The sequence below is a fragment of the Poeciliopsis prolifica genome, unplaced genomic scaffold, assembly GCF_027474105.1.
Source record: "Poeciliopsis prolifica strain line A6 unplaced genomic scaffold, Auburn_PproV2 SCAFFOLD001, whole genome shotgun sequence".
Taxonomy (NCBI): Eukaryota; Metazoa; Chordata; class Actinopteri; order Cyprinodontiformes; family Poeciliidae; genus Poeciliopsis; species Poeciliopsis prolifica.
This window is the reverse complement of record NW_026562376.1, coordinates 24,091,415-24,104,001: the sequence shown is the minus strand read 5'-3', so window position 1 is coordinate 24,104,001 and position 12,587 is coordinate 24,091,415. Positions and strand designations below refer to the sequence as shown.

Genomic DNA, 12,587 nt, shown 5'->3' with positions numbered 1-12,587 from the left:
TATTTGTTGTTTTCTTTTGCCGTCCTGTGTGACTTCACTGTGAAAAAATAAAACATGTAATAAACGGCTCCTTCATGGGCTGCTACAGTGACTACCTTCATGGCTGCGGCGCCTGTGAACAGACCGGCTCTGTGTGGATGCGGCGCTGCGTCGTGCGGGAGAGGCGTCCTGATATAGGAGATCATGCGTAGCAGCATGTTTAAAGGGGATAAATGAGTTTTGAAGAATCTTGTTTCAGTATATTTACAAGTAAATATTTACAGAAAGGTTTTTATTCATAGAAAATATCACAAATGCATAGGCAATACAAAAAGAGGGGCATGCGTTTGACAAGAACTCGGATTCTTCTTTTACAAGGTAATTTTCTATATTACAAGAACAGATGGGTTTTGTCATTCGTAGAGCATCGTTCATTAACAGCTCTACCACAGACATACGCTAAAGCAATTCTTTAAGACAGCGCCCACATAGTCCCGAACAATGACAGAGTGGAAATCTGTGGACGAAAGATAAAACTAGTAATATCCTATCAAGCAGCTGCCACTGACTGGTGTTAATGCGAACGATAAAAGCAAGTATTTGTAGTGCTGCTCCAAAAGCTGAGGTGGAAATTTTCCACATAAATGTAAACATTTCTAGGTTTTTTTGGGGGGTGGGGGTTTGGACGATTTTCTGCATTGTCCCAGAGATGTTTCACCTGTCATTGAAATAAAAATCTTTTAAAGGTCGGATTGTCCGTTTTAAAAAATAAAGAGATACAGGAACTGTCTTCTTGCCTATTTGGATCCGGGTTTGTGGTAAGTCATCTATCGGTAGCAGTACACGCCAAATTTCATGTGTGGAGCCGGGAACCCAAAGCTGCGCACCCCTGGGTGTGAGGGGCCACAGTTAGCCCTGGCGTTTGTGATGGGATAACGCACGCTGCCGTCGGCCACCCAGCCCGCGTCGCAGCGGTCCAGCCCCTTCAGCTTCCAGGCGGCATACAGCTGGCCCACTTTGGCGACCCGGCCCCCGTCTCTGGCACATGCACGGCCTGCTTCTGTGAAATTCATCCGTCTTGGGTTGTTTAAGTGGTAAACGATCCCTAGAGCAGAGAGAAGAGTGATAAGCAAAGAGGGTTATCTCTAGTTGCAGACCCGGCAGGTTTTCATACCGACCCGTCATGGAGGCCGAGAAGCAGAAGGCGTCAAATCGGTGGAAGAGGCGGTGTTTTGGTCCGTAGCTGCGGAGTCCGGGAGCTGAACTTTCACCTCCGCAGCCGTGCCGTGGGGCGGTGATGGGGTACTGCACGGTGCCGTCGGCCAGCCAGCCGGCGTTACACCAGTCCAGCCCGTCCTGCCAGGCCGAGAGGAGCTGCTCAAACGTAGCCAGAGTGGCGTCTTGATCCAGGCACGCTTGTTGGGCACCGAGGAAGTTCAGATGGTAGCGACCTTTCGGAGAGTGATAGGGGAACACAACACCTACGAAGGAAAAGCACTTTACAACTCAAATCCATACAATTAGAAACAGCCTAAATGAATCAAACAACAATTTTATCACCCAAACTAGAATTTGTTAAAGCAGTCTGCAGACTGCCTGAACTCCTCAGGTTGATAGACCTCAAAGAGCCTACGATAACAGGTGTTTATCATGTATCGTTTATCGTGATAAATTTCTTATTCTGGTCATTTTCATATGTCATCATGATAAATTCTAAATGATGTTCAACTATCAATGTTGTTGGGATTGTTATTTTGCCATAAATCTGAAAATGATTACATGCAAGTATTGTGCACGTCTTAGTGATTTAAACCACACTTTTTTTATGTGACTGGTGTCCTGAATTGCTGTGCCATTCAATCACAGCTTTACTAAAAAATAAGTAAATAGTTCTTATCGTTTTATCGTTATCACAATTCTGCCACAAAATATTGTGATAAAATTTTAATCCCGAAAACAAGATGCTCCATTCAAGTTACCTAAGAAGTAGGAATTTGGAGTTGTTTAGACGTCAGACCCCAGGTAATGGCGCTCTAGTTAAGATGTCAGAATTTCAACATGGCGTTGCACATAAACTGCATCCCAGGGTTAGGGTACAAACACCATCTTAAGCTTTCCGTTCCATAAGCAACCACTTTTAATTTGTTCAGTTTAGAGTCACAGACACAACATGTAACACTGATTTGAGACACAGTTCTACTTGTGTGTTTTATAAAGCAAACATGTTTCCACCCTGTAGTGGCAATGGTGCCTTTGAGCAAAACATCTAACATTACCGTCTAATAAAGGACCTTAGAACATGTTTTAAAGTTACAAGTCTTTTTCTTTAAGTTTCAAAAAATGATTTTTTCAGATTTCAATTAAACATACCACAGCCCCAACTGAGCATAGGCCGTTTACAGACATGCACTCCTTTACTGTTAACCCCTGCTGTGAGTTCATTAAACTGGAGTGTGTCTCACCCCTCAGCTCCAGCTCCACCGTCACGCTTTCATCCTCCAGGCCATCGATCACTTCGCAGCGGTACCGCCCGGTGTCGTTCAGCTGCAGCTCATTTATCACCAGAGACGTGTCCCCTGGAGCCGAGCGACGCAGGCGCACTCGGCCTTTGAAGCTGCCGTAGCTGCGATGGCGGTTGCCCATGGCGACCATGACTGCAGTTTCCAAGGCGAAGGCTTCGTTCGTGGTGATGGCGTTGGCGGGTAACCAGGACCATTTGACCCGGGTCCTGCGCGGCGCGGTCAGTTCGGGTTCATAGCGGTAGTGACAGGGAAGGGTGACGCTGCTCCCCCTGGTGGCCGACACCAACTGCTGGGGCGATTCCACATGGAGGCGAATCCCACTGAAATAAACTGATGATAGAAAATAATAATAATAATAATTCAAAACACCAGGGTGTATTCAGAGCTGTTTATGAAGCGTTTCTATGTACATGGACGGCTCTCAAAATTTAGGAACTTTAAACTAAATGACCTGCTTTTTAATTCGTTAGCATTAAAGAGGCAGTATTATGTGTTTTCTCGGCACATAGTACCACTTTATAGCATAATCACATATCTGAGTTAACTGAAGTTGTTTTTAAAAATGCTAATCACATCAAACATGACTTAAAAGAACATTTACTTTGTAACTTAAAGCCTTGAAATTGGGCCTCTGTCTCTTTAAAAAAAAAGAAAAAAATTCTGCTCTTCATGAAACTCCGTCTTCAGGAAGTCATCACATCATTGCTCCTCAATTAACCATTTAGCAACGTTTTTACCGGCATGTCATTGAGAGTAGCTCCTGTTATGAGCTCAGCAGATGCCCAGTTCCACCAGGGGTTTGCTAATTGCTGCTGGCTAGTCTGAAGGAGTCCCGAGGTACGTCTGCTGTGAGGCAGGAGCTGTAGAACTGCAGTTCTCTGAAACTGTGTCTCAAAGGCAGCGTGAGGTCCACCCAAGCATTTTACACAGCTGAATGGTTGCCACATGAAATGAAAGGATTTCTCAAGTATGAAGGAATGAGGCCTGCAGGCTCCATTACACTCAGTTTAATATAGATTATTAAAAAATTACACAATCACAATATTTTTATTGAATCTCTTTTTTTGTTTGTTTGTGTAAATCAGTTTCCACTTTGAGAATAAAGGCTTTTTTTGTAATATATTTTTGGTTAAAAAAGTAAAATTCTGTTGTATTTTATAATTTAATTTGGAAAAGAAATAAAAAAGAATCAAACATCCAAAGGTTGATTACTTTTGAGAAGCTCTTTAGAAGAACAGAAGGGTGAGGTGTTCAGCTAGTTTATAAAAAGGAGTACATTTCCACCCACTAGATTATTTCAATCTGTTCCAGCAGAACTAATATGTACTGAACAACAGTGTTTGTTTTCTTTTTTCATTTTGTAGAGAAGAAGTTGAGTCATTTTTAACTTGTAGCTGTTGACTTAATAATTTTTCTTCTTTGCATTTGTATGCAAGACAAATTGAGAACAATGAGGTTTCTCTTGGTTTTGACTTCCTGCTGTGCAGGCAGACAGAAGACCTCTCCTGCACATACTAGAGAGTTCAAATATATTTCCAGTGGTTTAGAAATTGGTGGAATGGTCTGATATTTTTAAGACACGCTCAACTCTTCTGTGCTTCGCAAATCTCTTATATAATTGCTTTGTGTCTCTAGAAAAGTTGCAGAAACACAAACTCAGGCGGTAATTAAGGGGAAAGGAGGATGAAACCACATCCCAAACACATAACTAACATGCAGGAAACCAACATCACTCACTGGAAAAGTGTTTTGCTAACACTAGATGACTGCTCTGAGCACCATTAATTATAGAGTACTTTGTCTTCCCACCTCCAGGTCCTTTCCAGCCTGACGTCTTATGATCTGATCACAGGTTGCCTGTTGCTCACCTGACTCTCAGACGAAAATATGCAAAACGCCTTGTCATTTCATGTAATCAAAGACCCACAAAAAGCACCTACTCTCTCCGTTCCCATCCCCGTTGCTGATGTCCTGGTAGTGAAACCCGTTGTTGTAGCCGAAGGTCCTGCCCTGGCCCCAGGGCAGCAGCAGCAGGTACAGGCAGGCGGCCAGTAGGGGGCGCGAAAGACGCAGCATGACGCCGTCCACACTGAGGAGAGGAAAAATAACACTCCTCTTCACTCAACTCATTCTCATGTCATTTGATGGCGCACCCATTGATTCAATGCAACAGAAACAGATGCAAGAAACATGAGAAGTAAAACTAAATTAGCAGCAGAGCTTGTTCTGTTTGACAGTACACTGAAAACAATAAACCAACATTAACTATGCATTTGCTTATAATTTCTCTCACTATCAGCAGTGAGTAATGCGAGTACAGTAAAACAAGCAAACCTTTATTGGTGTGTGAAATTATACTTGAATTTTGCATTTATAAAGACAAATAAAACCAAAAAGATTTTTTTTTCATTCTTACCGTTTTACAAATGACGAAATAAGAAATAGTGAATAAATAAAAAAGACGCAGCTAGTTTAATTAGACAATACACGAGGCTTTAAAGACGCAGCAAGTAGATGAGGTGTTTTTAATTTGGACGCAATACTTGGCCGAGAAATACGTCGCAAATGTACTAGAAATGTACTAGCTAGAACTGCTATAAACACGTCACTGCCCCCCCCATAAAATGTTTTTTTTTTTTTAAAGTAATTATGTCGCGTTATAAAGTAGCCACGGCTTTTACCTGAGTAGACTACACGAAACCCGGCTTAAAGTGCAAAACGTGCCTGCTGTCAGGTGAAGAAAAAAAAATGAAGTCCGTCTGTGGGGGAAACGTCACTCACAGATAAGAAGCTGTCCGTCCCGAGCGACTTCAGCTCAGTTCATGTCCTCTTCATCTTCTGCCGAGTCCCCGCTGCCAGCACTCCCCGGTGTCCTGCCATCCGCACGAGCGCGCGCTGACGTCACGGGCCCCGGCATCCCCTTTGAAGTGAGGGGAGAGACCGACCCGCGTTAAGGGGCGTGACCTGACCTTTCACGCGCCCGTGCACGTTCACCGACTCATACCTGTGAATACAAAACTGCGCTGACGACCCGACTGGGACGACTTGTTCAAAAAAAAAAAAAAAAAAGTTTCACAGGATAAATCTGAGCCGAGTGAAATCAATGAGCGGCGGTGAAAGTCAAATTTCAAGTCATTTATGTCCCAAAGTCAAAGAAGTGCACGCAGATAAAATCAAATTCATTGGTTGGTGTTTGTAAAGGTACTTCCCCCCACTAAGAACATGTAATTGGCAAACTAAAAGCAATTAACAATCCAGTGAAACTTTGTGTTCCCTTACACATTTCTTGATTTTTTTTGTCTCACTTAAATCTTACAAATTACCAATTAGCTTCTATGACCAAGAACACCTGAGTAAACAACATTTTCAGAACCAACCGAGCCTACTGTAAAAAATACAGTTGTCCTTTGTGTTAAATCATCAATTATTTGTCATTAAACATAAATTCAGCTCAGTTTCCAAGAACTCGAGACCTGTGGACCAATCACTGCCTGACCTGTCTGACAACATGAAATACGCTGAAGTAATTTCTTCAATTACTTAAAGGAATTGAAGACCTCATGACAAAAAGTTATTGGGTTACAAATCAATTTTTATGGCTTAGGGATGGCAGTGGGCCAAAGACATACAATTGGTCGCAGTAAGAGCGACCATGTTTACAAAATTACTCAATCTTTATGACAAAAGTTGTGCATTTTGAAAAGTGTGTGTCAAGCTAAATATGGCCTGAAACTAACATAGATTCTTAGAAAAATAATATCATACCAACAACCCAAACATGGTGGCAGAAGTGTGATGGTCTGGGGCTGCTACAACAAGAATTAATACCATTTCTGTTTTATTTTGGTCTGCACTGTTCATAAATAAAAAGAAACATACAAAAAAATCAAACCATGTCTGAACCATCTGAGCACAAGATCTTTGGTAAATGCCACAAAACCACTTTGATCCAAAGAGTGAGAGTAAAATTTTCCAGTCATGACATTAGGCCTGGCATGGCATTTCTTGGACATCCAGACCCTGATAGACCAGGGAAACAGAAATGTGATCAACTGGGAATGTCGGACAGAGGTTTCCAGTCTGAAGTCATTCCTCCCGCAGAACTTCCCGCATGTCCTGATGGCTGTTTTTGTCTTGTAAGGTGGATTTTTGGGTTGGACGCAAGGGAATTCTGGAAACCTATTCCACGCCTCAGGAAAGGAAAAGCGAGACCATACCAGGGTGTGTCCAGTTTGGTCTGCTGACAAAGACAAGCAATGTTATGAAGAGGTGAAAGAAGCACTTTCAGGACCTCCTTAATCCTCCTGAATGTCTTTTGTGGATTTGGAGCAGGGTTACAACGATCTCCCCTCAGGCACTTTGTGGGGGTTGCTACAGGAGTATGGGCTTTCCACACCTTGACTATCCAAAGCAAGAGTTGTGTCAATATTTTCAGCAGAACATCTCAAGCACGGACCCTGTGTTGGTTGGTGAGCTATTGACACAGATCTTGTTTGGGGTGTTCATCAGCAAGATCTCATGGCATGGTGATAGATGGAATATTAGGGCCATTTTTTGAACATGATGGGTTTTTCCGGTGTCTTCAAGGCATGACCTTAAACGTGTACTGGAGTGGTTCAAAGTTGAGAGTCAAGTGGACTGGATGAGAGTCAGCTTAACTGGAAGAATGTAAAATGCCCCCTTCGGGCTAAGGGTCAACCTTTAGTGCAAAATGAAAAGTTAAAATTTCTTTGGCTCTTGTTCTCAAGTGACACGAAGGAGGAGCAGGAGATTTATAGATATAATGGAGTCTTGGCTGAAGCAATAACCAGTTTGTCTACATTCTCGGCCTTAAGTATGGTCATAAGGTATGGACCATGACTCAACATGGACTCAGCCTAATAAACTGAGGAGCTCCATTATCCAGGAGAACCTCAAAGAAGAGTTGCTGCTCCTCCGCCTCGAACGGCGCCTTAGACGATGCTTTCTTTTTGATCGTACTCAAAAGAGAAAAAAATGACCAGAGAGAAATAGTTACGAGAACTATTTTTCTGCTATTTTAATAAAGAAAACAAAAAATAAACTAAGCTATAAGCTCTGGAGCTAGATACACATTCACAAGTGGCGTTTATTTGATCAGAAACCATCAACTTTGAAGAAAAACATCTCGGCTCTGATTTTAAAGGCGATTAAAACCAAAAATGTTCTGGCAAGATTTTTTTTACACCAACTCCTATCACAATCCATTTATTAATTCCCAAATCATTTCATTTACAGCCCATTACGATGAACAGACATGTTTGTAGTTGAAAGGACACATGCTCTGAATTGCCTCCCACAACAAAGAAACACTCATCCTCTCCACAAACAAGCATTCTTGACATTCTCTGGAAGCTCAGAGGAAGGCGAACCCGAGTTTTAGGATCCCTGAGCATGCCCAGTTCTGTTGCATTACGACCGCAGTTTAAAGAGCACAACCAGGTAACGGCAGAAATACCAAATCTGAACCATGATCATGTTCCTTCATTTGTCTTCACCCAACAGTCACTATTTTCACTACCGATCTGCCATGTTGTCATCTTATCAGATGACAATGTACACAGCTTTAACTTGACATGCATCACATTACATGTCCATCATAAAATTATGGCATGATTGTGAAGTGAAAAAGAAATCATGAGACTTTCACATTAAACTTCAGTCTGGGCACATCCACACAGTATGATACTCCCACTGCCGTGTTTAGTTTTAGGGATGATGGGTTCAGACTGATGTTCACTCTGGACCAGCCATGGCGTTCTGCATGTATCAACCAGAGAATCTCCATTCAGTTACATGGCTTCCGACAAACGGCAAACAGGAATTTGGCTCTCTTTCAACAATGCCCTATAAGGGGCAGTATTATGTGTTTTCCAGGCACAGAAGGCCATTTTATAGCATAACCAAGTAACTATGTTAACATCAGATGTAAGAAAAAAATGCTACAAATAAAATATGACTTAAAAGAACTCTGTCTTCAAATTGGCCTCTGTCTTCAGGAAGTTATCACAACAGAGCTCCTCCATAAACCCCTTCAAAAAGTTTTTTACCTACAGTGCACTGAAAAGTAGCTCCTATAATGAGCTCAGAAATTCCACTAGATGTTTGCTAATTGCTGCTGGCTAGTTTGAAGGAGTTGAGTGGCGGAGTTATGGGAGAGGGATGTTTTGTGCGGCAGAAGCTCAGAAGATTGAAAACTGCGGCTCCGAGGAGGAGCTTCGTCCTCGAAGGCGGGGCTACGTTCCACCAAGCGTTTTGCACAGCTGAATAGTTGCCATGGGAGATTGAAGGATTTCTCAAACATGAGTGAAAGAATCAACGCAACACTCCAGGTATGGTTTTGTTTAACAAACATTATAACATGATGTGAGGCTCAAAAATGTCAATTTTGCATAGTACCGCCCCTTTAAACGTTGCAAAAAGAATTGTTTTCCTGAACTGGATCTTAAGCAAAGTACACTTCCTAAAGCAGCTTGGAGTGTGTGAACCAAACGCTCCCGACTTCAGGTTCACTTCGAGCTTTCAATTTGCATAATTATTTTATTTTCAAATCAAATCTCACCTCGTTTAAGGCGGCCCAGTCAATGGCCAACACAAAACTCCTTACATTTCCAGACCCCTCCCTGTCTGTTATTGACTGCAGCCCCCCCTCCACGCTCAGCCGCTGTGACGGCCCCCTTCCCCTGCCTGTGTGTCCCTAAAGCCATTATTTCTGTGTGTGTTTGAAGAGACAGGACCCAGCCCTCTTCCCCCAAAAAAAAACCCCAGATAAAAAAGACTCTTAGCCTGGGGCCCTAAATACCAGCAGCCCATGTGAACTGCCGGGCGGCCGACGCTTCGGAGGGGTGTAATTTCAGCGACAGCCAAGCCGTATTCAGCGCCCCCGAGAGGTTAGACAAGCCGCGACCTGGAGCCCTGAGAGACAACACCAGAGAGAATGAGTCTGCATGTGTGTGTTTGATCGAGGAGACAAGGAGCTGATTGTGTCGGTATGAGCAATGGCACGCTGTCATTAGCAGAGACTTCTCTCAGAAAAGGACCGTTAGTCACAAAAAGGGAGAGAGAGTTTGTGAGTGATGGTGCGGTTTTGGTGTCGCTGTAGTGATTAGAGAGGAAGGTTTCAATCAAAGGCCATCAGGAACCAGGAGAGACAGTTTCCAGCCTGATTAAAAAGACGGAAGGTGAAATGAACTATAATAGTCGCTAAGCACTGCAATTTCTCCCCTTTTCCCCAACTCTCAAATGTTCCTTTGGAAGCAACTGAAAACACAAAAAAATGCCAAACTAGGGGGTACGGTTTTGATCACCACTGTGTGAGAAAAGAAAAAAAATAAAAGTCTCTCATCACGTGCCAAGTAAACCAGCCTTCAAACGTTTATCTGAGCAGAAATAGCGCAGGTTTTAAGGTGACATTCCTGGAGGAGACGTTTACATCGGGTCTAAAATAGCAGCTCATATCCAGCAGTAGATCCTTCCTGTTCCAAACAGACAAAAGCACCTACAGCTTCCTGTCCCCTTCCTGCTGATGCCTCCATCCTCCATGAAAAGGAAGAGCGGCACAGCTGAAGCAGTTTGTCCCATTAACAATTACTGCAGTCTAAAATTAAAAATTTTGACTTTTTTTTGGGAGGTACTTCTATGTTCTGCCTTATTCCAAAGTGGATTCGGTTTATTGTTCCCTCAAATTTTAACACGTGGGAATGTTTTGCATGTTTTAGGATGTTTTCACACCAGATAACCCAGTCGGCTCGGTTCGATTGGGGATCAAAGTTGCAACGAACATTTGTAACGTTTTCTGTTGCAATTTCGCCCATTTTCTTAATTGGTGCGATTCGCTTTCACACTGGGCTGTGTCAAAACTTGTTCCCCCATTCGCCTGTGGCAGTGCTGCACCAAGAGGTAATGAAGAAAACACTAAAACCTCAGAAGACGCTGAGTGCAAATTCCTCCTTCAGAAAATGCAATAAAAAATGGAGGAGCATCAGATTTTAGCCGTTGTAGGATTTCTCTTTTGCAAACCACCATGAGGAATTTCTCCCGCTAGCACAACCAAAGCATTCTGGGTAAATGCTTTGGTTGCATTTACCCAGAATGCCCAGAGCTGTAGTGTACTTTCTGCTCTGGTGAACTCTGGTGCATTCGAATGGCATCAGAGGTCACTTCAACTGAACTTGTGTTTGTAGGCAGACCAGAGTTCGCTTTCTTTGGTCTGCGTCAGAGTTCGATTACTTGTTCACACACCCCCAGACCAATCTGACTTCCTAGGCAGAGTTTGAATGATGCGAACAAAACAGGGCTGGTTTCAGAAGCAACATGCAGGAGACCATCTCGAGGACTACAAATACATCACAAGTGAGGAAACATTCACATTTGAATTTCACATGAATACACTCAGAAAAACTAAATCATGTGATCTAACGAAATCAAAATGGTTCATCATGTGCTTAAAGCCATCCCTGCGAATTACGGCAGTGCGCCCATCATGCTGTGAAGGCGAGTCTTAATCTTTTCAACCCAACAGTGATCAAAAGAAGCAACAACAGCAATACAATGGGTTCTGGAGCAGCACTACCAATAAGCAATCAACCAACATGGAGGTCATTGCATCCGTACGTTTCACTCTCCTGCTAATGTGTCGAGGCCGTGCAGGTGGGTGCAGCGATTTCCTCTTCAGCCATTTAATATTCACTGGAACTGCAAAGGCGTGGCAACATTCTGCATCACGTCTGACCAAACAACACCCGTCTATTCTGGCAGGTTACTCTTTGGTGGGGAGGATAGTTTGGCACGGAAAGGAGTGAGTTTTGTGTTTATTCCTTTTAGGAGGAGGGTGGAGACTTCTGCTCCTTTGTGTAGAAGGAAGAAGTGTTTCTGTTTGGAGCGCTCTTATTTTCTAAGAGTGTTTTTGATTCCAAACTTACTCTCGATTGGAAAATATAGGTTTTTAAATTACTCTGTCCATATTTACTCAACGTTATTGATTTGATACATTATGTCCGTTGCCTTTTCACTCAGGAATTCCAGCAAGAATTAAAAGCACTGAAGTTCGCTTTGACCCTCGTTTTTGGGGTGTCACTTGAGGCCATTTACCAATGACTTCTACCTTAAACATGTTTTAATCTTTGAAGTATTATCTTAGAAAACTGAAGCAGGAAATGTTCACCTCACATCTGGTGGTTCTACCAGGATCTTCAAATCATATCATGGATTGTTTTGCCTGCATCTTTGGGTTGCCTTGATTTCACAGATTTCTGCTTCATTTTCTTTCAGCAAGATCCATCTTAAAGTTGTGAACCGTTTCCGTAGATTTTGCTTTGTTCACTATAGAAAAAATGCGGAGGTTGTACGAACCAATCAGGAATTGAAGAAAGTGAGCATGTAGCACAAAAAAAAAAAGAATGAAAACCATCCATTGTACAAAGATGAAGGTTCAAAGTTCAGATTAAAAGTGAAGGAAAAGATAAAAACCATCAGGTCGGGTTTCAGACAAGAGGAAAATAAATTGCTGCTTTATAGTCAGTTTTTAACTATGAGGACATTTCTAACAAATCTGCATCAATTTTACAAGCAGAGATCTGCGAGAACTGGGGATAATTTCTACAGAAATGCTTTGATTTTGTGTTCAGACGGCTGCATCCTTGGTGCCGTTTCAGTTTAACTTGCTGCTGGTTCACCTGAATTTCTCCACCGTGGGACAATAAGCGGTATTTCTATTCTGTTCTCATCTTCACAGACTGAAATTAACCTTCAGTCTCGTCTGAATCCAGACTGGGTTACTGTGCGGTTCAGACCGTTGTGTGTGTCCTTCACACACAACGTAATGAGAAGAATTCAAGCATTCTGCGCAGATGAAGATGCCTTTAAAAGATTTCAGAGCACACACAGAGGGATTAGGCCCCCGGGGGCCACCGAAATGCAAAACGCCCCTCTGTGCTTCAGGTCTTTTAATCTTTCACCTTTTAAATGGAAAACAGCCCTTGACAATTCTGCATTATTATTAGACATATGGTCCAAATATTCAATGCAGGCACATCGAAGCAGCAACATTGAAGAAATTTACACAATTAA

The 12,587-nt window shown here is 42.6% G+C and overlaps 1 protein-coding gene across 2 annotated transcripts; it reads right to left on the bottom strand.

Moving 5' to 3' along the window:
• Positions 1-254: 254 nt before the first annotated feature.
• On the bottom strand, positions 255-5,370 carry hapln3 (hyaluronan and proteoglycan link protein 3). Of its 2 annotated transcripts, none has more exons than XM_055035524.1 (5): positions 5,283-5,370; positions 4,442-4,590; positions 2,442-2,831; positions 1,158-1,460; positions 255-1,084 (listed from the first exon to the last, which is right to left on the bottom strand). In XM_055035524.1, exons 2-5 carry the CDS (start codon positions 4,575-4,577, stop codon positions 807-809), a joined length of 1,107 nt encoding a protein of 368 aa, XP_054891499.1. In that variant the 5' UTR covers positions 4,578-4,590; positions 5,283-5,370; the 3' UTR covers positions 255-806. The 2 variants fall into 2 exon arrangements, with proteins under 2 accessions (XP_054891499.1, XP_054891507.1); XM_055035532.1 differs by having other exon boundaries at positions 5,183-5,284.
• Between the last annotated feature and the right edge of the window lie 7,217 nt (positions 5,371-12,587).